General features: G+C 40.1%; 1 protein-coding gene across 13 annotated transcripts in view; it reads left to right on the plus strand.

Annotated features, from left to right (window-relative positions):
- The window catches only part of RSU1 (Ras suppressor protein 1), a 190,241-nt gene that overhangs the window by 127,955 nt on the left and 34,631 nt on the right, over positions 1–27,655 (plus strand). The window contains exons 9-10 of one of the 13 annotated variants that reach the window (XR_005595242.1): positions 7,530–7,610; positions 8,145–8,295. The exons of 11 other annotated variants lie outside the window; for them this stretch is intronic. Coding sequence is in view for 1 of the 2 variants with exons in the window: in XM_039528012.1 (XP_039383946.1) it covers position 8,145 (1 nt within the window). In the remaining variant the exon portion in view is untranslated. Of the gene's footprint in view, positions 1–7,529; positions 7,611–8,144; positions 8,296–27,655 lie in introns of those variants that run through there. One more of the 13 variants, XM_039528012.1, reaches the window with a different exon arrangement.

A 27,655-nucleotide genomic window follows, 5' to 3' on the forward strand; every position in this document is an offset into this window, starting at 1 on the left:
AAAAGCATACATTGAGTCAGCAATGAGTTTAGAGTTTGAGACTCATGTTATGATACAAACCAGTATGGGTAGGAAGACTGGGAGCTATGAGCTAGAGTTCTAATCCCGATCTACTGATTTAGTGTATGGCTTTAATAATTTGCACTTTTACATAGTCCCTTATATACAAGAAATTCAGAGCTCTGAATAACTATAATTTAAGCTTCACAACAGCCTTGTGATGTGGGTATACGGTCTTATCCCCATTTTGCAGATGGGGATGTTGTGGTTCATGGATGCCAAGTAGCATGCCCAAGATCATGCAGCAAGTTGTTTTCCAATCTGTGTTAGTTCACAAGTCTTTTGCCTTCCAATTTGTCTAAACCATGAGAATACACAGACTCCCAGACCAGTCACTCCATCCCTACCTGGGAAAGAATTATAACTCCGAGCACAGATGCTTTCCAAACCAGATGAGTTTCTGCAGAGTCAAACTGCCATTAATAGCATTTCATAAATTATAGATTACTTTTTAGCTTTTTGCTCCTTTTTTGAGAGCATATTGCAGATAAGTATGAAAGGTTAGATTTTAATCTCCCATGTCACCATGTGCCACCATGTCCCGCAAATAAATCCACTACTGTGCATGTGGCTGCAAACACAGGACTAGATGTTCCTAGAAATATGGAGATGAGATTCTGCAAGTAGAAACGGGCTCTTAATGATGTATCTGTTACAAGTTATTTATCATGTGGATGCTCAACCTGGGGTTTGCTAACAGGTATCCAGGAGGTCCTGATCACCTGGTATTTCCCATATTATTAAATGGGAAGGCGATTGTGGGAGAGTGGTTCCCAGTATGGACCTAGTTGAGAACCACGATTCTCTTTTATGAGGTCTGGTGAGATTAACTGTGACACTTTATAGTTTCCAAAAGTGAATCTCTTCCTTTGCATGTGTTCTGTGAATAGGCACATGTTGGGTTTCAGTTTGGTTTTAGCAGAGTTGACGTTTAACCCTCAAATTGTGGTTTTATTCTGAGGATTTCATATGGTGTCTTTATGTAGTACACCTCTAACCCGATATAACGCGACCTGATATAACGCAGGTTCACATACAACGCGGTAAAGCTCTGACACGCTGCTCTGAGCAGTGTGTTAAGGGTGCCGGGCTGGGCCAGGCCGGGGCCGAGGGGTTCGATAAGGGGCAGAGGGTCTCGGGGGTGGACAGGGCTCTCCCCCCCTAAGGGGCAGAAGCTGTGGGAGTGCACTTTTGGGGGCCCCGCAGTCCCAGAGTGGCCCGGGGGATTAGCAGGGGGCAGGGAGCAGCCCGTTCTGCTTCCCTTGCCCCGGCCCCAGCTGGGTCACTCAAGGGAGGGGACTTGGGGGGAGGGATCCCCCCACACTCACCAGCAGCGGCGGAAGTGGAACAGCCTGGCCCCAGCCCACTCCGCTCCGCCAGCTCCCAGCCGCAGTGCTCCGCTTCCCGCCACAGGTGAGTATGGGGGGCGTCCTTTCCCCAACCTCCCTGCACTCACCGGTGGCAGGAAGCGGAGCATCCCAGCCCCAGCCAGCTCCACTCCGCCAGCTCCCAGCCGCGGCGCTCCACTTCCCGCTGCAGGTGAATGCAGGACCTTTTCCCAGCCGCCCCCCAGCGACACGGTTGGGGCCGGGGCAAGGAAAGTGGAGCGGGCTGGGGCCGCGTTGCTCTGCTTCCCGTCACAGGTGAGTGCGGGGGGGCATCCTTTCCCAACCTCCCTGCATTCACTGACGGCAGGAAGCGGAGCGCTGAGGCTGGGAGCTGGTGGAGTGGAGTGGATTGGGGCAGGGCTGCTCCACTTCCCACCGCTGCCGGTGAGTGCCTGTCAGGGGGCGGATAGGGGTTGGGGCAGTCTGGGGACAGGGGGGTTGGGTAGGTGGTGGGGTCCTGGGAGTGATTAGGGACTGGGGTCTCTGGTCAGGGAATGAGGAATGTGGGGGGCAAAGCAAGTTTGATGTAACGCGGTCTCACCTATAACGTGGTGAGGTTTTTTTGTCTCCCGAGGACCACGTTCTATCAGGGTAGAGGTGTATATTGTTTTATTGCAATGAAGTTTGTGAGTGTCCTTTTAACTCCGATTCTGTTAACATGTGATTTACAGATAGGGTTCTTAATACAGTGTAGTACTGAGTGGTGGTTATAATGGTTTGTCTGCTTTTTTTTAGCTGGTGCTTCCAATTTAATGTAATCTACATAGCTATGCTTAACCAGTGATGAGGTATTTAATTGTAGTCCTCCAAAATCATATCCTCTCCAGAGTTACCTTCACTCATCTCCCCATGACAACTAGGGATGAGTCCCTTTCATTAACTTACTTATCTGAAGAGGGTATAACCTTTACTGTGTAGGAGAACAAGGACCAGGAACAAAACTCACAGGTTAGTCATTACTCTGTCTGTGTAAAGGATTCGTGTGTCGTCTTAGAATAACAATAGGAATTTGTTCATAAGATGTATTCTTTTTTTTTTTAAACAAAGCTCATTTTCACTTCATAGACAACATGGTGTGTTATGAGAGAGGGCACTTTCACTCACTCATTAGTACACAGACTATATGGGAATATATAATTAATAAAAATATTGGAAAGATAAACATTTCTGGGATAATGTAGCCTAATACCTACTATGTGTGTTTCTCTCACAAAGAGATAGATGGCCTTTTAACAGGTGGTAGGTTTATACTTCAATATGTCGTGTGTCTGTGCACACACATCTATTCATAAACATTCTCCCATACATACACACACAGATATACATTTGTTTTGATTGTTGCTTAGATAATGTGTTTATTGTTCAGTTCCATTTTGTTCTCTCTTGGGAGTAAGGACAAATTTAGAAAACAATAGGAAATATGTTCTAGCATTATAGAATTCTGTTGCTATGAAATAAAGATGCAAATGGTGTTACAAAATAAATTTGTAAAAAACCAAAATAACAAAAGTCATGGATAAAATATTGAGATGATCAAAATTAATCATAGGAAGAACTGATGCAAAATGCAGATACAGCAGATTCAAAATTGTTATATTCATAAGGATGGTAATTATTTAATTCTAGGGATAGACATATAGCGAAAAATGTATTGCAGGTTTACAACTGACTAGCCATTTTATGTGGCAGAATATCATCTTTGCATATTTATTAAAATTATTCATAAATGGTTGCTGCCTCGATGAACTGCTCAGTTCTTGTGTTTTGAGACAATATATGTTGTCTTGACCATTTTATCGTGGCATTGTAATGGAAATTTTAGAATGATCCATGGAATGTCTTCCAAAAGCAGCTTCTCTTAAAAATAGATATTCCTACTATTTTCATTTTAAAATATTATTTCAAAGAGTTTAGTAGTAATACATGTGCTGTACGTATATTAATCAGATCTGAGTTTTTAAGAAAAGATTTATTAATGATGAGGAGAGAGATACTTGGATATTAAAAAGATATAGAATGTATATTTAAATGCTTCTGCCATTTTCTGTTCTCAAACTTACTGACTGTAAATTTGTATCTGTTAAGTAAGTGAAATCAAAGGACAGTGTGATATGTACCATAACTCATTTTATCAGACTTGCACACTGGACTCCCAGCAAGATTATAAAAGGCTATTATGTAATAGTGGTGGGAAAATATCTGACACAACTAGGTGTCTTGGTTCTCCTGAAGTTGTCAAGGGAGCACAGCTCCTTCACTGGATATTGGAAGGCTTTCTGCAAGCTTGATGTGTGGTTACAGTGACTAGGGCATAGTCACGATTGTGTGGGCATCTGTATTTGGATGTGGTGGCTACTTGGAGGTCCATTGCCTAATCTGGGTTCACAGTAGACACATGTCTATGTATTTAATAGAGTTTAAATAAATATGTCTGTCTGAGCAGGCATGCAGAGACTACCAGACAGAGTGAATTATGTAGACTTTTTGTTTTTTCCATACAAGTAATATTCAGTCCAAAGGAAAAAAGTTCTTAACTTTCTCTTTTTTTTAAACCAAAAAAAATCTAATACTTTTATTTAACTTGGCACCTTTGAGTATGTCAGGATGCCTTTCCAAATATTATTTAGCGGTATTTATATGGCCATTTTACATATGAATAAATGGAGGCACAGAATTGACATTATTTGTTCAGGATCACTCAGTGAGTAATTCACCATCACTCACACACGAATTATTCTATCTAAAAGGAAAAGGCATCATTTTAACTTAAGAAATTTACAGCATTACAAGATTAATGGGACTTGCTGTATAAATCTTAGGGAATCTAATATTGTGGACTGTATGTTGTGCTTTATGACAAATAGCCTAGAAATGGGCTGCTGTGGTATTATTTGCATGGTAATGCAGCATTATTTCAAAAAGTTGTCAAAAACAATTAGAGGCTAATGAAATTTTATGCAAACCACCAGATGGTCACTATCTTTTTGATTAAATACATTTTGTGGGGTATAAAGGGACAAACACCTTTTATTTATTGCAAATTGGAATTCAGGTGAACACTGACTGGAGAAGAAATGATAAGATAACAGAAAACAATCTGAGAGAAAAACACTTATATCCAAGATTAGCCCCAATTGGTCTACAGGAGGAAACACATTGTATTGTTGCTACTGCTGCTGTTATGATTATGATTTGTTTAGACAGTGGCGAAGTTGTTCTTAGTGCTTTACGGACAAAAGATGCAGCCTCAGCCATGCAAACCTCCCCAAAGAAAGACCTTACTCGCATGCCAAGGAATCCCACTGAAGCTGATGGGACTCTGGGTGGGAGGTCTGCACAAGGGGATTCCAATGCAAGATCAGGAACTGTAATTAGGCATAACACAACAAGTAAAATAATAAATGGAAGGGGACGGCAAGGGAGAAAGAAGCTTAAAAAATAAGAATGGGTGGGTGTCTTTAATTAGCTTGAGATACTTCTTAAAGTAGTAGTTGGAGTTACAGGAGGGAGAGGAAGGGGAATTCAGGCTGAAAGGGCAGTTGATCAGGTCATGATGATCATGGGAGAAAACTGAAGCATCCGCTCTTATTTTAAGTAAGCTACTTATGTGCTCTCTGATTCAGTTTGCTCATCAGTATCCTGAGATTAACCACATCTCTCCAGGGTGCAGTCCAGACCAGCGAGGGGCTGTGTCACTCCTGCAACTTTGGGTTGCCTCACAATGTTTTGCTGCTGTAGCTCCTTCCAGTGCTGCTCCCAAATAGCCTTCCAACTCTGCAAGTGATACCCTGAGTGTTTGTACTGCTGCAACCTGCCAGCCACACCTTGGTCACAGACCAATTTCCACTTGCAGGGTAATCTCAACACGTGTGTGAATTTTCCCTAAAAGCATGTATGCTACATTGTCCAGCCCTCTCCTGCGCAGTTCAGATATTTTAGATTCGTTGCCCTTGTTAGGGGGTCAGTATCCAACAGTTTGCTATCTTAAATGGAGTTACCCAAACAATTCACAACACTGGATTAGTTTTAATTAAAGAATAAAGCAAGTTTATTTAGCTACAAAGAGAGATTTTAAGCAGGGTGGATTTGATTTAAATCAAATTGATTTAAATGACTAGTCAGGGAGACTCGATATAATCATGGATTTCTACATAAAAGTGCATTCTTGTTGGTTGTTATAACCTTAATACATATTCTTCACAACTCAGAGATAGATGTAGGTTTCATTTTTAGAAGGAACACACTATACGTTTTTAAACAGTGATTTATTTTGAAAACTTTTCAGATTCGTTTTACAGCTATATCAGAAAATGAATGATTGTTTGGTTATTTCATTTACCAAAGGTAATTAAAGCAGATATTTATGAAGTTATTGAGAGGTGAACTATCTCCAATTCAGCAGGTTAATCATTAATATTTGGAGGATTTTCTTGCCATGGTGTATTAGGAGGAGAACATCAGACAGACATTTAAATTGTTTTATTTAAATAAAACAATGCTATGTATTCTGGATTATTTTCTTCAACAGCAAACGTATAATATTTTAACAAAACAAGCATATGAATTTTTGAATTTAGTTAAACATTCAAGTTTTTTAAAATCAGGTTTTTGTTAAAATTGTTTCAACTAAAATAGTTAAATGAAATATTTTTTAAAAAATTAATTCGACTATGTCAGCCAGGTCAATGTGAGAAACTTAAAATATTGGCTTCTGCAGCTAATTCAGTTGTCTTCACCTTCATTTTCCTGTTTGTTCATAATCTGGAAAAGAAAAGCAAGCTTTGCTGCTTTTTTCAGGTCCCAAATGATTTCTCAATTTGGAATGAATTAGTCCAAAGGAAGAAAATATTCTTTCTATACTGGCAGAAGAAGCTACTGCTCTTAAAAGTGAGATTATCACTTCAACAGTCTCTGAATCCAAGTGCTTAAGTGACTTCCACCAGTTCACTGGTGTGACTTTGTTTAAAACATCATCAGCAAACATGTATTTCTTGAATGGTTCTTATTCCCAAACTGGGTCTCTCTTACGGCCTGCTGCCATTATAGGTTTTCCCTTCTAGTGAGAGAATGGTATGGTAGATCTCAAATCAGTGAAGGCTTCACTCAGACCTCAAGACTTCTGGAATATGCTGCTCAAACAATTTCAGTTTTGTTTCTACTGCCTGTCCCTCCCTTCTCACATTTATCTCCAGACTTCTTCTCCTTGTCCAGATCTATTCCACCCCCAACAATCTTCTATTCATTGAACTTTTTGAAACTTGCACTTTTAGAGAGAAGTAAGGGATTGACTGTGTGTACACAAATTTGCAGAGGGCCAATAGGGTTGAGATCTGTTATTTCTCACCTCTATATATAATTTATTTAAAAACCGTTAACAGCATGTTATTTCTGGAGACACACATCAACAGTTTGAGAACTGCAAAACTAAGCACCTCTGATGGTACCACCTGCTCCCGGCAAAAGGGCTGACCAAATTTCAGGTCAGGATTTTGCTCAAAATCAAATGGCCATAGGCGCCCACTCCTTGGGTGCTCTGGGGCTGGAGCACCCATGGGGAAAAATTAGCAGTCAAACTCCCCCCTCCTCGCCTCTTTCCCCCCCACCCATGAGTGCACCGCGTCCCACTCCTCCACCTCCCTCCCAGCACTTCCGCCCCCTGCTGTCTAACAGCTGTTTGTCAGTACTTAGGACTTCCCGCTCCTGCTCCTCCCTCTTGGAGATGCAACGCGCTCCGGTGAGGAAGCGGAGAAGAGGCAGGGTAGGGGCGGGGACTTGGGGGGAATGGAAAAAGGAGGTGGAATGGGGGAGGGAAGGGGGCAGGGGTGGGATGGGAAAAGTCGGGGTGGGATGGCGACTTTGGGGAAGGTGGAATGGGAGTGGGGCGAGGGCAGAGCAGGGGCAGGAAGAGGCGGGGCCAGGGGCTGGGGGGGGTCGAGCACCCATCGGGCAGAGGGGAAGTCGGCGCCTATGCAAATGTCTCCTTTTGTCGTCTTAGGTGGAAAAGAAAGAGAGAGAGGCAGGGAGAGATCTTGTCCCTCGCTTTATAGTCCAGTGCCCCTTTTAAAATGCATTTTCCTGCAGGTTGTCCCTAGATAAAGTTCATTCTGGCTGTGAGGTTGGAGTCAGACTCTCTTGGTGAAGGAAGTTTCATGCTCTTGTTTGGTAAGTGCAGATCTGTTTGTTCCTACCCTCCCCTGCTTCCTCCAAGAATAGCCACTTGGTTGGTGATTGCCCATTAACTTTCAGATCTAGCTAGAAGTGTCAGCTTGCCCTTTGTCTTTGAGAAACAGGTTTATCCCTGCCCCAGACTTGTCTGGTAAACACACTTCAGTCTTGATTTCAGTTAGTTCCTAACTTTACATGTAATGTTGCTAGACATATTTTATTGTGACAAGATTGACTAGTGAGTTACTAGTTTTCAAATGATACCTTACAAGGCATATTTTGTACAAAGATTATTACAGTATTGGTACTGTGTGAATACAGGGGTGCTTTCCGTCACATGCTATTAGCTCAATTAATTGTTGTTTTCAGTGCTTTAGTCTCTTACATTGATGGACCTCCAAGTGTGTTTTAACTATACAGAGAACAGAAATGGTTGCATGTAATTCAATGTGAAAACATACATTGTGAGCAAGAGTAAAATGCGTTTCTGTAAATATTATTTATTTTTTTTATTTTGAAAATCCCTTAAAGACCGGAGAAATCTGAAAGTAGCCGTACTTCACCGTACACATATCCCACCGCCTCCCTGCCCAGAAAGGAAAGGAGTGGAAGAGATTTCAAGGATGTTGGGAATGATTTCTCTTCATTGGTATTGCAAAGCATGTTACATACACCTCGAACAAGCAAGATAATAAATAAGAATAAATAAATAAGCTATTTCACTTCATTATTTCTTATTCTTGATGAATGGGATAGCTCAGTGGTTTGAAGCTTGGTCTGCTAAATCCAGGGTTGTGAGTTCAATTCTTAAGGGGCCCACTTAGGGTTCTGGGGCAAAATCAGTACTTGGTCCTGCTAGTGAAGGCAGGGAGCTGGACTTGATGACCTTTCAGAGTCCCTTCCAGTTCTATGAGATAGGTATATCTCCATATATTAATACTGTGTTCTTGAATTACAGGAGTGGGTATTTTTCTTTACTATCTACTGGATAGTAATGTGGTGTTTAAGTCCATGGATGCTCTTAAAATTGGGTGAGAATAGGAATCATTTCCCAGATAACAATTATGGTATATTTTTATTATAGCTAAGATTCCTGTCATAAATAAAAAGTAGGGCTGTTGATAATTGCAGTTAACTCACTCGATTAACGCAAAAAAATTAATCGCCGTTTTAATCGCATTGTTAAACAATAGAATACCAACTGAAATGTATTAAGTATTTTTGGATGTTTTTCTACATTTTCAAATATATAGATTTCAATTACAACACAGAATACCAAGTGTAAAGTGCTCACTTTATATTATTATTTTTATTACAAATATTTGCACTGTAGAAATAATAAAAGAAATAGTATTTTTCGATTCACCTCGTACAAGTACTGTAGTGCAATCTCTTTATCGTGAGAGTGCAGCTTACAAATGTAGATTGTTTTGTTTTTGAGTGTATTTACGTAACAAAAAAATCTAAAATTTTAGAGCCTACAAGTCCACTCAGTCCTACTTCTTGTTCAGCCAATCACTCAGACAAACAAGTTTGTTTACATTTACTGGAGATAATGCTACCCACTTCTTATTTACAATGTCACCTGGAAGTGAGAATAGGTGTTCACATGGCATTTTTGTAGTCGGCATTGCAAAGTATTTACGAGCCATATATGCTGAACGTATGTATGCCCCTTCACGCTTCGGCCACCATTCCAGAGGACATGCTTACATGCTGCTGATGCTCATTAAAAAAAATTGTTTGTTAAAATGCGACTGAACTCCTTGTGGGAGAATTGTATATCTCCTGCTCTGTTTTACCTGCATTCTTCCATATATTTCATATTATAGCCGTCTCGGATGATGACCAGCATATATTGTTTGTTTTAAGAACACGTTCATTGCAGATTTGACAAAACGCAAAGGTACCGATGTGAGATTTCTAAAGATAGCTACAGCACTCGACCCATCTGAAGTGCCTTCCAAAATCTGAGCAGGACGAGGTACGGAGCATGCATTCAGAAATCTTGGAAGAGCAGTTCCTCTTGTACCTGATTTTTTTTTCCTTTTTGCCTAATATGGCCAGCAAAAATTACCTGGCATTTTTCTTTTAATTAAAGTGAGCCTTTGTGAATTAGTGAGTGAAAACCACTGTATGCTCCACTAATTGCTGTTTAGGCAACTGCTCCGCTAAGCTCTATCAGCAAGGCTTTTAAACAACCATTTGGTTATTTGGGATTTTTAAAAAATCTTATTTTGATGTAAATGAATGGTTCTCGAGCTTTCGTGGTCAAGTACATCAGTTTACCAGGTTAAAACCCTCACCATCACCCATTCATTTGTGGTTGGTCATGGCTGCAGTTGGGCAGCTCCAAGCCCCAGTTTTCCAGGAGCCCTGGTGGGACTGGGATTTGAAGCAGCACAGAATGCAATGAGGGCTAGTGTATGCAAAGCTGAGGTGGGTGTCAGACCACACAGGCTCATTGGTCAAAGGATACTGTCAACTTCAAAAATCACACTTCTATGTGAAAACATTCTGTCTTCTGTTCTTACCAAGGTGGATGAAAATCAATTTTTTTTTAAATTAAAAATTTGGATATTTTATTTAAATATATTTTTTCTAAAATTATGACAATTTATGTTAAACCTTAAATTTACTATAATCTGATAAAATAATTTCAATTACATTTTCAAATAATTAGGCAGTATATGTTTGCTGCCAACATTTGAAAGAAAGTTAAGCCACTGAACTAGTGGGAGTCACTGGCTACGCACCAGAGTTTGTTGAAAGTGTTTAACCAGCTTTTGTCAGCAGCAGCCTTTTCTGCAGGTATAGTGAAAATATTTTTCCAGTTTATCTTTCTAGTTCAGTTCAATTATTAATTTGCTCATTGTTGAGAAACTAGTTAAAAAAGCCAGGAAGCTTGTTTTCCTCTTCCAATCTATGAATGAAAATGTGGTGTGAGAAGTCTTCTAGTTCTGAAATGTTGAAGGAAATGGTGATTTAGATGCAAGCAGTTAAACTCACCAACTACAGATAATAATTATTAAATAAATCCGTTTTAAATGCAAAACATGTTTTGATAAACTTTTTTCTTGTGTATCCAGCACACACAAGGGAGTTTTAATAAAAACAATGCTGTCCCTGTGCATTTTTAATTAAATTCTAATTTCTATCCAAGTGCAGCTTGACACTAATCACAAGCAAAAAAATTAATCTAATAAATAAGAAATACATCATTCACCATTTTCTAACAAAGTAAAAATTAAGAATCTGAATAAATGTATGTTACAGCTACATGATTATTTAAATAGATATAGTGTATCCTCCTGCTTAGCAAAAATATGTACCAGATTTAGTTGCAAATCTACATGGTTTAACTGTTACCAACCAATGAGAATCAGTCTTTCATCGGGCACATAGCTCAAAAGTACAAAAGCAAAACAAGATTAACATTGATTATTTAAATCAAGGTTTCCCGCTTCTCAATTTAAATCATGATTAAAACCACTTTGGTTTAAATCATGATTAAAACCACTTTGGTTTAAATCACTCCACCCAGATTGCTACCAGTAACTGGAATAGAATAGAGGTGATTATTGGTGTGTTTTCTTTATTAATTTGGCAGCACTTCGTGTAGAGTCGGTCAGAAAGCTTCTCCTGCTCTTTGTGTTGGTCTAACAGGAGAGAGGAAAAACCACAAAATCTGGCAGAAAGACATGGTCAGCCATAGTACTTAAAACTATTTTTAATTAAATTTATTATTGAAATTGTCTAACTTCAGTTTGATGGTGTTCCTGTATCATTAAGAAGGATAGCAAAAGTGAACAGAGAAATCTGAATTACAAATACTGGTGCGTAAAAGCCAGAATTTGTTGCTTAAGCAAGACTGACAAATAGTGGTTTTTAAGTTCATTTAAAAACAATGAAATCTGAGCCAACGTATTGTTGTGGGCATCATTTCTAAGTCCTTGGTCTTCAGTTATGTGTATTGTTCACAAACCAAGTGTTTGTCAGAAGACTTATAGAAAGTAGCACAGAATTTTAATAAAGTTAGTTGTTTAAGTGAAAGTCTAGGTGTGCTAATAAGCAAAAGGAAAATACTCAAGGTTGCCATTTTGGAAGAAAACACTCCAGCATAGATTTTGAACACTGATTATCAATCTACTTGCAGTAGACTAGGTAAAAATCAATATTTCTGCCTGGAACACTCGCATCCTCTTTGAGAGAAAAGATTAATATGGTTACTGTTGTATTCTGTGTTCTCAATCAGCTAAGTCTGTGCACTTGTCATTCATATTTTGTTTTTAGCTTGTTATACTGACACAAAAATCTCCAAGGAATGAAAAGAGAGCCAGTTTGGAGAGTACAGCTATGTAACATTTACATATTTTCACACTGCGAGGGAAGTAGGCTTTTAGACTTTGAATATTATTTATTCATTTGCTGCTGCTATTTGTTACGGACCTCTGAAATGTGTTACTGACAGAAACTAAACCACCCGTCTCAATTTTTGGTTTCTACTGATTGCTAATTTTGTTGACTAAGTAGTGCAAGAAATTCAGAAGGTGTTATTACTAAAAAGACAGTTTTATTTGTTTTTAAAAAAAAATCCAAAAACCAACCTTCTCTTTCAGTGCATTGAAAGATACTTACTTTTGATGTTGGCATATTAGTTTAAAAAGCCATGATGTAGGCCTTAAAAATCAGACTATAACATGTCATGCAGATCATTTTAGTTTGTGCTTTTGTGTTCTAAGATCATGCAAATGAGCCCTGTCACATGGTTCTTTACTCAGTCAGTGGGAATATAACCATAATTTTAAAAAGGGGTGAACCAACGAACTCTAAAAGCAATTACTGGCTACATTGATTTTTCCATTAATTGGCTGAACCTTTTGGAATGTGAAATCTTTAAAGACAACAATGCCTGAAATACATTGTTGTTTTTATTGCTGTTTTGATTATTTATTATTTAGATTGTGGTAGTATCTGTAATTTGCTAGGCAGTCTCCAAATCTAAAATAAAGTTCCGTTCCTAAGAAGTCAGTCTGAATGACAAAAATTGCAAAGAGAGAAACTCTTCCCAACTGTCTTTCTACCTACCGTATTTTCCGGCGTATAAGACGACCCCCTAATTTTCAAGTTAAAACATAGGTTTTGGCCTATACTCACCATATAAGACTACCCCCCCTCCGAGGCAACACCCCCCACCCACGTCCTGCCCCCCCTCAGAAACCACAACACATAACCCCCCCTGCCCTGCTCCTTGTCCCCCCCCAAGTCCAATCAAATACAGAAATTCTAGTATAGCTTTTATAATAGAAAAACTCTCTTCTTCTGCCAAAGCCTTTAACCATGTCATGGTCTCCTCTGAAGCCACACATATCTCACACCTGAAAGTGTCACACCCACAAGCCCTTCCAGGAGACCACTGACTTCTGATCTCTTTCTGCATCCAATTCAGACTCTTCACCCTCATCTAGCCCTGCACAACTCTGCATGTGCCTCTTGGATTGCTCCTAGTCACCCGTTCGCTCAGCCCATTCAGCATGACTTGCTGATTCCACTGCTTTCCCTCTCTACAAGTGACTCCATGCCATCTCTCATGTCACCCCTTATGCCTCAGACATCACCCCAGACCCTGTGCACCAGCCAGCCCCTCTTTCCTCCTTAAAACTCACTTTAGTCAGTTAACCTTCCACCACCCACTCCCACGCGGTGCCTACCCAACCCCTCCTTCCCCATCCCCTGTCTTCCCCCCCCCCCCCAGAACCTCTGCCCGATCCAACCCCTCCCCAGCCCTAGCCCTGGCCTCTTACCCCTGCTGGGGGCCAGGGTCGGAGCCACAGCCGCGGGGCCCGGCTCCCCGGGCCGACACCGGGACCGGCGCCGCAGCCGCAGGACCCGGCTCCCCGGGCCGGCGCCGCAGGTAAGCCGTCCCGCCCCCTCCCCCTCCCCCACACGCCCGGCTTACCTGCCTGCTCCTTTTTTCAGGCTTCCCGTGAAATGTTCGCGGGAAGCCGGGAAAGGGGAGGAGAAGGAGGGCGGAGCGGTGTCATCTATTAACCCTGCTCGGATTGGCTGAGTCAGAGAGGCAGGCTATTACAACCTTTGCCAATCCGAGCAGGCTTTGTATGCATTAATGGCATACACCAGAGAGACGCCTCCCAGGATTGGCTCAGCCGAAGCCTGTTTATACCCAGCGTATAAGACGACCCCCGATTTTGGGGGGGGGTTTTTTAGTTTAAAAAGTCGTCTTATACGCCGGAAAATACGGTGGTAATTATCTGGTTAGCTTCATATAAACCTTACAGAATAAGTGGATTTTGAAGAAGGATTTAAATGATCAGAAGGTAATAGCCTAGCATACTAGCTGAGGAAAGGGCCATCTATGCACTGGCCAGTGTGGAAATAAATACAGAGACTGTTCTATAGGCAGCAGGTAAATAGGACAATAGAGCTGGTGCCACTGATGGAATGGAAGGAAAAGGGCACTGTGAAAAGAGAGAAGGTTGGGTAAATAGACAGGGGTAAAGCTTTACAGGATGTGGAAGGAGATGAGTAGAAACTTGATCTTAAAACAGAGGAGGAGGAAGAACTAATGGAGGTGACCTAATCAGATGTAGGAGCAAGGAATACGATCTTGGGAGCTGCATTTTATATGGACAGGCAGGGGGTGATGTGTTTGTCACAGAGGAGTTGCTGTAATCAAGGCAGGAGATAAGGGCCAGATGAGGGATTTTGCTTTCTGGACAGAGGAAAGGTCAGATTTTAGAAATGTTGTGGAGGAAGAAGTGGCAAGATTTAGATGCTATTTGTTCCCATTTCAGTTTCCTGATGAGAGAAAGTACTTACCCCCAGACTTTGTGCCAAGTTTAACACCTCCCCTCCATTCATGTTAACCAATCTGTGATTAGCCTTTTCCATACCTAGACTATAAGCTGTCTGGGAGAGCAACTGTCTTCTGTGTCATTTGTCAATACTGTGCCTAGTGCAATAGGCCCTGGTTCTTAATTCAGGATGCTATTGTGATATGAATAATTAATAACAACCCAGATTCCTCCATTGACAAGCAGCTACTTTTGCTGAATGTTAGTTTATCATTGTTGTTAGGATAGAGCAGACATTCATGTGTTTCAAACGTTGTCTTCACTATGGCCAATGAATGTTTGAGACTCCTTCCAAGACCTCTACCTCTCATTGGATCAGGACTGGCCAATGGCTGGCCTCACCAGAATATTTTATATGACGTTCTGTTTGAGTGTGTCTGTTGTAGGGAGTCTGAAACCTTAATTGAAGATCTCTGTAATGGCAGTCTCATCATACTACCCTCTTGTGCTACAAGTTGAATCTTCTTTCTCCTGCTTATTCTCCTTTGGCAGATGTGCGCTTTAAGGTTATGTCTACACTGTGATTAAAAAACCTGCGGCACTGAGTCTCAGAGCCAGGGTCAGCTGATTCAGGTTCACAGGGCTCCAGCTGTTGGGCTAAAAATAGTAGTGCAGATGTTCAGACTCCAGCTGGAGTCTGAATGTCTACATTGCAATTTTATAGTCCTCCAGCCCAAAGTCAGCTGACCTGCACCATCCATGGTCAATGTAGACATACCTTAAGTGATTCTGCAGAGGTGAGCCCACTTCCTTGTTATTGCTTGGCAACATGTGCTTAATGTAACTTGTTGCTGGATGAGGAGGAATGGGGAAAGAGGAGTGATGTACAGAAGGGACAAGCTGTCAGTAATTCAGTTTGTGATGGTCAGGTTTTCTTCCCCCTGTCCAATTCATCTTACTGCTCTTTAAATAGGATGGTTACACTGGTGAATATGGCAGAGGAAGGTCTGAAGTTGATGCTTGCATATTCCAGAATAACAGACAAATATTTTTAATTCCTGTTTTCTTCTATATGTGAGATGGCATAGTGTTAGGAGTGGGGGGAGGTAGAAAAGAGATTAACAGGCAGACTTGCCATAAAAATATTTCCTTGTTGATGTCAGAATCCACTTTTCTAGGTGTACCACTACTTGTCTGTCACTGATCAGGTGCACTTTCTGGTAGAACTGTCTCTGCCTTTTTTCCTGTGACTCTTTCTATTTTGTGTTCTGCACCTTTGCTGCCAATCATGTTTGACCACTTGTTTTTCTTTACCATCCATTCCACCCTCTTGCCTCCCTCTTTAATACTAGTGTGACAAGCCCCGAGGTACAACCTGGACTGTGGAATTGCTGTGCTCCCTTAACTCTCTAGCCCAGGATACCTCTCACACTGCTCAGCTAGTGACAAGCAGACCCTTTGGGCTTTGCACTCACACAGCCATTAGCATGTGAAGGCACACCCAAAGTTACATGGTGACTCTCAGAGCCACTCATGAACTGTATACAGGGAGACACCCGCAAATTCCCCCATCTTTGCACCCCAGAAATATACGTCTCACACTGCTCGAGACCCCCTTGATCAGAGTAAGCTCATTGATGGTATAATTAAAGCATATGAATATGCACCAGCCTTAGTAACCTGAGTCAATTCCCAAACTTCAATCAAAAACACACTGTCTTAGATAAAACATTACAGTAAGTTTATTAACTAAAGAAAGATAGGTTTTAAGTGATTGTAAATGGTATAATCATAGGTCAGAGTTGCTTACAAAAAGAAATAAAAGATAAAATCTCAATCTAATTCCTAAATGTTATTAGGCTAAATCAAATTTGAAATAATCTGGTTTCTCATACCCCAAAACCTACAGCACTCTGTGCCAACTGGAAAGCTTTTCCACTCCCCCTAGTTCAAATGTTTTTGTCTTCCAAATAATCTTGTTGCCTACATTGTAGGTGGGGAAGGAGACATGAAATGGTGATGTCTTTGTTCCTTAGTTTATACTCTCCTCCAGGTGCTAGAAAGAGCCTTGCTGTGTTATGGGGGTTAGGCAGCCCATGATGTAGGTGCTCAAACAACTGTCTTTCATATGAATTGTAAATCTCTTGTTTACATCTCCCCTGGTGGTGAATGGCCGGTGATGGTTGCTTAACACCTGGGTGGGTGTTGGTCACCCCTTTGTTGCCACTGTTGAACTAGTCTGTGAGCGTTTCCCAGACCCATACATGTTTCAGTAACAAACATATAGCAAAATCTCATAACTCCTTATATAGTGATGATACATACATTTCAACGGGACAGCAATGGTCAACCGATTATGACTTTTTCCAGTGATACCAGACATACTTTGCACCAGACATACTTTGCACAAGATTTATCATAATTTTGTAAAAGTGGTGATCATAAAAGAATAGACTGTCCCAACCAGTAACTGAACCCAGATGCTGCATTCAAAACTAGCAATTAGACATCATAAAAACAGAAATGGGTTCTTTTGCACTTAGCATTGGTACTGTTAGCAGTCCCAAAACAGAGAGTACTATGTTGGCCTAGGCCAATAATCGGAGGGTCAGCTCATGTTTGCACAAACAGGTCCTGAAACGAATCTTGCACTTTGCAGAAAAGTGATTTAAAATAAAACTATTCGGTATGATGATTGCAAAGGTTAATTTCCACCCTTTTTGTTGAATAACTTCAATAATCATGGCTGCATTTATTTTTCTCTCTGTTTTGGCGGATGCATAATATTTATAATGACTAAAGAATACCAGGAGTGAGAAGGTAGAAGCAAATAAATCATATCATGTTATAAAGCAACACTACTGGGTGAATAAAATAAGTATTGGTGTTCGGCTGCAGAGGCAAAAAGTTTAAGAGCTACATCAAATTAAATGTCGATTTTTATCTCTAGTACACATATCCTGTATCCTTTTTGTGTTTCTATTCATTTAGGTTTATGGTAGCTGTTGGAGTGTGTGGTTATTTTTGTTTGTGTGTGTGTGTTTTTATGTAAACTATATTTTAAAAGATCTGGGATAAGAATAAGCCATTATGTTGTTGGATACACATGAGAGAGAGTGTTACTCTTTATCAACATTACTTAGCAGAACGGCTTAAAGAACTATCGAAGTGTTTTGCTGCCACCTTCCCTGTGTATTTACACCTCCTAGATTTTAGTTTATGAGCAGCAAAAGCAAACTGTCACTATTTGCTGTAAATTGAAGCTTTTAATAACTATGTCTGTTCTACAACATTTGTCAGCTTTGAATATTCTGTCAGTAGAAAATAAAAATAGCAGGAAAACTCGGCAATAGTGACACTGAGAATTTATCTGCTTATGCCCAAGTAAGGTATAAAATACAGGGCTGAAGAATGAGTATTTGGAGTTGTACATTTTAAATACAGTAAATTTGCACTTGCTCTATAGCTAAGAATAATCTCTAGATGCAAAGTTTCCAAAATAAATGGAGGTATTACGTTATAATGTATTTTTGTAAATAAAATACTATTAAGCAATAAGAGGTGGTGAGCTCTCTCTTGTTTGCCACTGTGTCAGATAGGTGGTTTGTTAGACCTGAGGCTGAAGATCAAGTTCTTGTAAATGCAGTTAGGAATATACTTTTGTCCAGTATCTCGGAGGTTGAATTGTTTATTACCATTTGTAGGATGTGGGTTATCTTTCAGGGATTTTTGTAGTAAGCAAATGACTTTTCAGATGTAAAAATTTAAATATATAATGTATGAAAAAAATTCTTCGGTAAAGTTGCCTAAAATAAATGTATCAGAATCAAATAAAAATTATTCACACTTTACTTTTTATTTTTATAGCAAATTGTACATTGGTGTAAAATGCTATTGTGGCCTGTAAAAATCACGTTGTTCCTCCAGTTTTTAGATGTAGCTGAGCGCAGTAGTTTTTTGGTAGTCACTTCATTTCTATTGACTTCCAGATTTTTCTTTTAACCTAAATCTCTTTTATCGTTGCCTTTATTAGCCATTTGCTATTTATCAATTAAAATGCTTTCTTTTCCTTCACTCTAGTTACGTATTGTTAGGTCAAGCATATTTAAAGATGCAGTACAAACTTTGAGTTTAAAATATTTTATTCTTCACTGGTTCTCTGGGTTAGGAAAGGAATATTCATGGCTATTCCTGTCCATTTTCTATCAGATGTTAAATGAATTGGCTTGTTTTTGCAATAGGACTAATTCACCACTTTGTGAAGAGAGAAAGTTTACAAGTTCTGCTCATCAACTGAATATCCATCAGCATGGACTAAGATACAGTAGTTTGCCAGGTTCTTCTTCTCCCCAGGAGGGAGGGTTCTTCACCTTTCCTGTGACAGTATAAACAGCCAGAGAAGTATACAAAGACCAGCATATAGTCTAACCATTAGCCCTTTATGGGCTAAGGTGAAAGGTTGGTTGTCCAAAGGCGCAAAGGATTCTTCTACATATAGTAAACCTGACACGGTGGGTTTCTATGGTGGTTCTTTATCTCAAGTGCTTGAAGTTTCTCAAATGGAACATTGGTCAGTGTTCGCTTCTTGGGTTTAATCACTTGGAGTTTCTGGCTAAAACATTATTCCTCTTTCTTACCCCTTATAAATAATACTAGGGCAGGGGTTCTCAAACTGGGGGTCAGGACCCTTCAGAGGGTCACAAGGTTATTACAGGGAGGGTCGCGAGCTGTCAGCCTCCATCCCAAACCCCGCTTCGCCTCCAACATTTATAATGGTGTTAAATATATTTTAAAGTGTTTTTAATTTATAAGGGGGGTCGCACTCAGAGGCTTGCTATGTGAAAGGAGTCACCGGTACAAAAGTTTGAGAACTATTGCCCTAGGGTATACCTTTATAAGGTCTGAGCAAGAGCTTAGCTACACAAAAATTACATGGTGATTGGACCAGTGGTCTAACTGCCCCAGTGCCCTGTCTCTGGCAGTGGCCAGTACCAGCTGCTTTGAAGGAAGAAATAGGTTATAGGAAAACCTGCCCCCCTAGGGAAAGTTTCATTCTAACCGCTGATAGTTAAATGTTGATTTATGTGCCCCAAAGCTTGAGAGTTTATAATCCTTCCAAAGCTCTTGTTTGTTTGTGTTTGTTTTTTTAATTTACTACTATAACTCTCTAAGTGTTGCTTTTATGTTTATATGGATAACTTTCATGGATTCAGGTCTCCGCACTTGTGCGATGCAACCTGTGCTTTCTGGCTGCAGTCTTTAGGAACCTCGCTGCTCCTATTTGCTGCTCCTTTGATGCTCATGATCTTCTCATGTAATCAGCCATCTGTAATATGTCCCTATTTTCTAGATCTCCTTTCTCATGTTTTTTTTCTCTTTAGAGGGAAGGTTCAGCAACCTGAGATTCTCTCATTTTATTTGCAGATGCTTATTTTCATGTCAAGAGATGAAATAATCTGCAGATTACACCTACATTGCATGCAACCTAAAAAACTGATCTCTACCTCGAGCAGTTTCCCTTTCAAGTTTTGTTGTTGTTTTTGTTGTAACCCTTTAAACTACTTAGAAATACATTTTCACTCCTGGCAAGTGATATGGACAATAGCTTTTAGCTAAACCATTCGGATTAGTAGAGAGTGTTTTCTTTGACAGTCATGAATCAAATTATTCTATTTTCCAGATAACTCAGTAGATTGAGGAGTCTCTTTCAAAATTATGGGGCTCATTCTGCCAGAGAAATGCAATGGATTAGGTAAAGAAACACCCTTATAGGAGGAAATCGGCAAGGCTTTTATCTGCTCGGCAAGATCATTTCTACCCAATTGAGTTGCTGTCCTCTTCAGATACAATTTTCATGTGACAGATCTTTCCGTCTGCTCTCTTGTCTTTCACAGATTCCAAGGCCAGTAGGGACCATTTGATTGTGTACTGTGACCTCCTGTGTAACCCAGCTATAGAACTTCTCCAAAATAATTCCTAGACAACATCTTTTGGAATAACATCCAATCTTGATTAAAAAATTGTCAGTGAGCAAGAATCCACCAAGATTCTTGGTAAATTGTTCCAGTGGTTAATTACTCTCACTGTTATAAATTTAGGCCTTATATCCTGTCTGAATTTGTCTGGCTTCCAGACATTTGATCTTGTTACACCTTTGTCTGCTAGACTGGAGAGCCCATTATTAAATATTTGTTCCACATGTAGATTCTTATAAACTGTAATCAAGTCACCCCCTAACCTTTGCTTTGTTAAGCTAAATAGATTGAGCTCTTTGAGTCTATCACTATAAAGCATATTTTTTAATCCTCTGATCATTCTTGTGCTTTTTTCTCTGAAACCTCTCCAATTTATCAACCTCATGTTTGTATTGTGGGCACCAGAACTGGACACAGTATTCCAGCAGTAGTTAGTGGTGCCAAATATAGAAATAAAATAATATGTCTACTCCTACTCAAGATGCCCCTGTTTATACATCACAAGATTGTATTAGCTCTTTTGGCCACTGAGTCATATTGGAAGCTCATGTTCAACTGATTATCCACCACCTCTCCAAAAATCTTTTTCAGTCACTGCTTCCCAGGATAGAGTCCCCATTCTTTAAGTATGGCCTACATTCTTTGTTCCTAGAAGTATATATTTACACACGTTTCCTTGCGCCCAGTTTACCAAGTGATCCAAATCGCTCTGAATCAGTAACCTTTTCATTATTCAAATCCTTTTCATTATTTACCACTCCACAAGTCTTTGTGTCCTATGCAGACTTTATCAGTGATTGTTTTATGTTTTCTTCAAGGTCATTGATAAAAATGTTAAATAGCACAGGGCCAAAAACCAATCCCTGCAGGACTGCATTGATGATCTTCCACTTACAGTTACATTTTGAGACCTATCTTTTAATCCATTTAATGTGTGCCATCTAATTTTATATCATTTTAGTTTTTTAATAAAAATGTTATGCTGTTCCAAGTTAAACACCTTACAGTCAACGGTATTACCTTTATCAACCAAACTTGTAATCTTGTCTAAAAAAGATATCAGATTAATTTGACAGGATCTAATTTCCATAAAGCTATGTTGATTTTCATTGATTATATTATGTTTCACTAATTCTTTATTAACTGAATCCAGTAACAACCACTCCATTATCGTGCCTAGGGTCAGTGTCCAGCTGACAGGCCTATAATTACCCGGGTTATGCCATTTACACTTTTAAAATACTGGCACAACATTAGCTTTCCTCCTGTCTTCTGGAACTTTCTCAGTGCTCCAAGACTTACTGAAAATCAACAATAACGGTCCAACGAACTCCTCAGCCTGCTCTTTTAAATCACTTGGATGCAATTTATCTGGACCTGCTGGTTTTAAAATGTCTTTCTTTAGTAGCTCAGATACTCGTGGAATTGAAAGAGTTTTATGACCATATGATGAGTCTATATCATTTGGTTTTTTCCCTGAATACAGAACAGAAATATTTATTGAACACTTCTGAAGTTTCTGCATTATTATTGGTAATTCTATCATTTCCATCTAGAAAAGGACCAATATCATTATCAGGATTCTTTTTGTTTCTAATGTATTTTTAAAAACCTCTTCTTCTTGTCCCTAACTTTACTAGCCATAGATTTCTCCCTGTGTCCCTTTCTTTGCCTTATCAATTTTCTACAATTCCTAACTTCTGATTTATATTCATTACTATCAATGTCCTCATTCTTCCATTTGTGTTTATATTTATAGACATACACACGCGCGCACGCCTTCAGTTCCCTCTAAACCAGGTCTTTAAAAAAAAAAAAAAAACTAGTATGGCCTTCTTTCTCATTGTGGGCAGGGCCGGCTTTAGGCCAATTCCACCAATTCCCCCGAATCGGGCCCCGCACCTAAGAGGGCCCCGCACCCAGTGAGTATCTCTTCCCTGGCTAGAGGCGCCTTTTCAATTTTTCTCACCTGGCGGTGCTCCGGGTCTTCGGCGACACTTTGGCGGTGGGTCCTTCGCTTGCTCTGGGTCTTCGGTGGCATTTCGGCGGCGGGTCCTTCAGTGCCACCGAAGACCGGGAGCGAGTGAAGGACCCGCCACCGAAGTGCCGCCGAAGACTCGGAGCACTGCCCAGTGAGTACAAGCCCCATGTGGTTTGTTTTTTTTTTTTTTACATTTTTTTTGGTTTGTTTAATATATAGTCATCCCTGCCGGGGCCCCATCAAAACTGTTGGAATTGGGCCCTGCACTTCCTAAAGCCGGCCCTGATTGTGGGACTGCAGCTTTTTTGAGCATCTAGCAAAGTATTCTTAAGAGATTCCCAATTATCATTCAAATTTTTCCCATTTGGCCCATAATCATTTTCAGCTTTGTGAAATTGGCCTTATTAAAGAACTGTGTACACCTCTACCCCAATATAATGCCATCCGATATAACACAAATTCAGATATAACACGGTAAAGCAGCGCTCCGGTAGGGAGCGGGGCTGAGCGCTCCGGCAGATCAAATCAAGTTCGATATAACGTGGTTTCACCTATAATGCGGTAAGATTTTTTTTCGCTCCCGAGGACAGCGTTATATCGAGGTAGAGGTGTATGTATATGTGTATATGTATGTGTGTGTGTATATATACACGTGTGTGTATATTTATTTATTTTATTTACTTATTTTGGGTCTGGACTATATTATGTTTTTGCACATTATAAATGTTATCAAATTATTATCACGTGTATGTAAGCTACCATTCATTTTTAATTCTGCGATCAGTTCCTCTTTATCTCTCAAAACACTGACTACTAAAGAATTCCCCTGTGTTAGCTGCAACATTTTTTGAGTTAGGAAATTGTCATCTATAATGTTTAGAAATGCCTACGGTGTTTTAATAATGTCAGCATGAGACCTCAGCATATGCCACTTAAATTGAAGTCTCCCTTGAGCACACAGCTTTTTGTTCTGCACATTATAGATCAATGGTGGGCAGTCTGCAGGCCACACATGACTCATCAGGGTAATCCGTTGGCGGGTTGTGAGACGTTTTTTGTTTACATTAACAGTCTGCAGCTCCCAGTGGCTGTGGTTCGCTGTTCCCAACCAATGGAAGCTGCGGGAAACGGCGCAGGGACATGCTGGCCACTGGGAGCTGCAGGCAGCTGTGCCTGCGGACAGTCAATGTAAACACTGTCTCACGGCCTGCCAGCAGATTACCCTGACAGGCCGTAGGTTTCCCACCACTGTTATAGATAGACAGGGCTGAGGGGGAGTGGTCATCTTATTTCCTGGTGTGAATTGGTGGTCTGTGGCAGACACCAGCTAATAACACCATCTTGTGCTTTATCTGTTATGACATTGACCCATAAGCATTCAAGATCATTTACCTCTGCGTTATCAGTGACTCTGAAAGAGGAAATGTTTTTTTGTTTGTTTTTTGTTTTTGTTTTTTGACATAGTGCCACTCCTTCTCCCCTTTTGCCCACTTGGTCCTTCCCAAATAGTTTATAACCATTGATTTTGACATTCTAGTTGTGCAAATCATCCCACCAGGTTTCAGTAATACCAACTAGATTGAATTTGTACTCCTAAATGACCAATTCTTATTTGTTACCAAGGCTCCTAGGAATATAGTATATAGACAGTTAAAGAATTTCTTTTCTTTGTATCCTTTGGTTTGTTGATTAATTTTGTTATCAACATCTTGATTCTGTGCTGAGTGCTCATACCTTCCCTTCTTTACCCTCCCTTTTTGATCTTAGTTTAATGCCTTCCTGATTACTCAGGAGTAATATATGTGTTTAAAGGGGGAAGAAGTCATATCTAAAAAGTGATGTGGGGAGTAACTTTATTTCAAAACAAAGGACTAGATCTATCCTCAAGTAAAGGGTAGTGTGTTGAGTAATCTGGGGCGGGGGAGATTGTGACTTGGAAAGCTTTTAGTTTCACCAAAAATATAAGAGGCAATTCTCCTTCATTCAGCTGAATTGGGGTTTGACAGATAAATTCCATGAATTACAATTTCAGTTCATGGATCCATTCTAGGAGAAATGAAATTGCAGTTTAGAAAACTAGTTTTGTCTATAAAAGTGGTCACACCGGTAGAGATTGTAGAGAGTTAAGATTGGTTGTTAACATTGGTCATATTTGTAGAGTCCACTGTAGTTATAATCCCATAATTTTTCAAAACAGTCATCATTAAGGCTAAAAAATTCCATATTTGGATTGAGTGGTGTATGCTCAAAGTTTGAAGAAAGTCTGTTCAGCTTTCTTTACCGTATGGAGAGGGAGAACAGTAAATACTTTTTCCCTCCATTGTTTAAAAACAGAAAATATAACATCATTTTGGAACAGGCATATAGAAAAATGGTTGAGGTTTATAATTTATCATAGGGTCTCACCTTATGGATTGTGTCATAGCTCCCAGTTAAGCACCCCTGCTCAGTCATTCATTAGACTGCTGTGAGGAAACCCAGTCACTGGTTGCCTGGTTGTGTCAAGCTTCTGAAGCTTGAACAAAGCTCACTATCCCAGTCTTTGGGGTGCTTAGGCACACACTCAAAGCCTCTGTTTGGCACCCTCTCCTGAGGGCTGGAACCCACTGTCCAACTGCCTATCTCCTTGGCTTGGTGGTGACCTTTTGGACTCCACCATTACTTAAACACACCTTTCCAATTGTTTAAACACAGCCAAAGTTGTGAGCCTTCGGGGTTACCATTTGCCTCTCTCAGGAGGCATGTTCTATTGTAAAGCATATAACACACACATACACAACCCAGATTCTAACACCATTTCTATTTTACTTTAAAAATAGAACACAAAAGATTACAGAACATTTAGAAAACAACCAACATCACACATGCAATGCCCCTCACTATCTGACCATTCCCTTGAGAGTCTGTGGGCGGGGATGGGAATATCTACCATCTCTGTAGGCTGAGTTCTGTGCCTCATCTGGCTTCTATATGTACTACTTCCTCCTCCTCCTCCTCTTGATCTGGGTCAGCAAAAACAACCTTTCAGTGTCCTCTGTGAGATGATTCCCTTGTCATCCCCAACATGTGACCAGAGACCACTACTAGATGACTTCTTTGCTAGGTGACCTTCCCTGCTAAACCAGTTTTCCTGCTTGGGAGCCAACCTATTGTCTAGAAGACCAATTACATTTCAGTGGTCAAGCAATTAAGTTAAATGACCCTCTAGTGTTAGGCCCTTGCCCCTGCCCTGTTTTCATTGCAATGTGGAGCTGAAAGAACAACAGAGAAAACTACTAGCCCCACATTCAAGATAAGTTTGCAACTTGGTACAAATTTGTACAGAGTTCATAATCTCTCACAAAATTCATAAATTGCACAGATTTCCCAAATCATCACAGATGGCAAGAACATTGCTTAATTGGGAAGGTGAAGGTTTTTCAGTTAAAGATAGAACTATTGAAAAATTGCATATAGAACATGCACAGAAGAAAACTTTAGGGGAGGAAGTGCGTGTGTATGTGTGTTGCACAGCTTGTTAAATGCTCTGTTACTTAATTCACTTGTGCATGAAGAATTTTTACAACACTCTTTATTCATCTTAAGTCCCGTGGTAAGGATATAGGTGTGTGGAGAGCAGCCATGTCAGGGATAGTGATGGGTTACTACATTAAGTGAATCCAATGACATGGAAATCCTGCATGTAAATTGCAGTAGTGGCCATTGATACTTTACTCCAATGACCTGGATTAGGGACTGGGAGTGGCTGCATTGTAGCCCCACAGTCTGATTGTTTATTATGGGGAAGAATTCCCCCTCTCCAACCCCATGTAGAGCCCCTGCACAAAGCTTGAGTATTCATATTTTGTGTGGAATGGGATGAATTACATCCTGAGGCAAATCTAGTTCTATCCTCTGCGCATGCAGAAGTTCCCTAGGCAGAGGAAATGTTGTGGTTCTGCTGTGTGGGGTCTGGATAAGGAGGTGTTTTGCCTGGAATGTGTACCCTTGGGTGACAGAGGAAGAGAGGATGAAGAATCTGAGGCATGGGACTGGGGCTAGGTCTTCAGACTAAAAATCGCCCATTGTATGGATTTTTCTTTTTTCCCAGTGTTGGGGCTGCATAATGCCCCTTGGATGATACTTCAGCCTTTGATCTGGAATTGTGTACATGGAGCAACTCTGCAGCCACTCATGAGCCTGAGAGTAAAAGATTCCTCCAGTGGCCAGCCCAGTTATTTAGGCTGGTTGCTGTGTTCAGAATGTGGCCTTTAAAGCCCAGCTAATATGAGTTTGTCTCTGCGTACCTACCTTCTGCATTGACAATAATTTGACCCATAGTCTACATTTTAAATAATCTTAGTGTCTTTTCTTTATCTTTCATGTTTAAATGTGTTCAGGACATTGTTTGTTCAGGAAGTTTGAAGCACCTAGAACTTAAGGAAAGAAATAGTTTTCCTGCATCCATAAAGCTGCTCTCCTCCATTCTGACAGTTATAGAAGTTCAGAGAAACTATATAAAGATATAAAAGAGTTTATTTTTAACAACACGTAGTGGCCCTAGTGCTTATTTATATTTCCGGCATTTGTAATTCCAACATTTTAAAAAGTAAAATAAAATGTTTATAGCCACTGGTTATATTTTTTTGATGGTTTGGAAAACATGTATAGTTTTTAAGTTGGAAGGAGCAGAGTAGTGAGGCAAAAGGACAGAAGACCATTGATGAATATATTGCTTCGGAATACTAATGTTAGAGAGTAGAAAAAATGTGTTTTGGATAACTGGATTTTTATTTTAAAAGATGACAAATAGAAGTGTTTTCTTACTTTTGCCTGGGTTAAGTGATATAGTGAAATGCCTTTGATATACCATTTGAGCTGCATCTGAAAGCTGTAAATATTTTTCAAACCTATCTCAGATATTCATATGTTTAGCAGAAATTCTCACTCTAGCTGAAGCATATCCATCATCCTTAAGGGTATCCATCATCACGCTTCCCTATTCAATAAAAGATGATATCTTATTATCCTCTCAGTGAGTCACCATATTTATATGTTTAGCTGACATTGTCCAGATGTATCTCCTTTGATTCAGACTGTTGGGGATTGTGGGATTAGTTCCCAGTACTCCACATACCTCAGATTGCAGCTCTGTGTAGTTATGCCATACGTGAGACCTTTTTTATCTGAGAGTGCTATCATCCAATAACAATTGCGTTTTTGACAGAGCACAGTTTGGGGGGAGGGATAGCTCAGTGGTTTGAGCGTTGGCCTGCTAAACCCAGAGTTTCA

Source organism: Mauremys reevesii, linkage group 2 (genome assembly GCF_016161935.1).
Source record: "Mauremys reevesii isolate NIE-2019 linkage group 2, ASM1616193v1, whole genome shotgun sequence".
In the NCBI taxonomy this organism is placed as follows: Eukaryota; Metazoa; Chordata; order Testudines; family Geoemydidae; genus Mauremys; species Mauremys reevesii.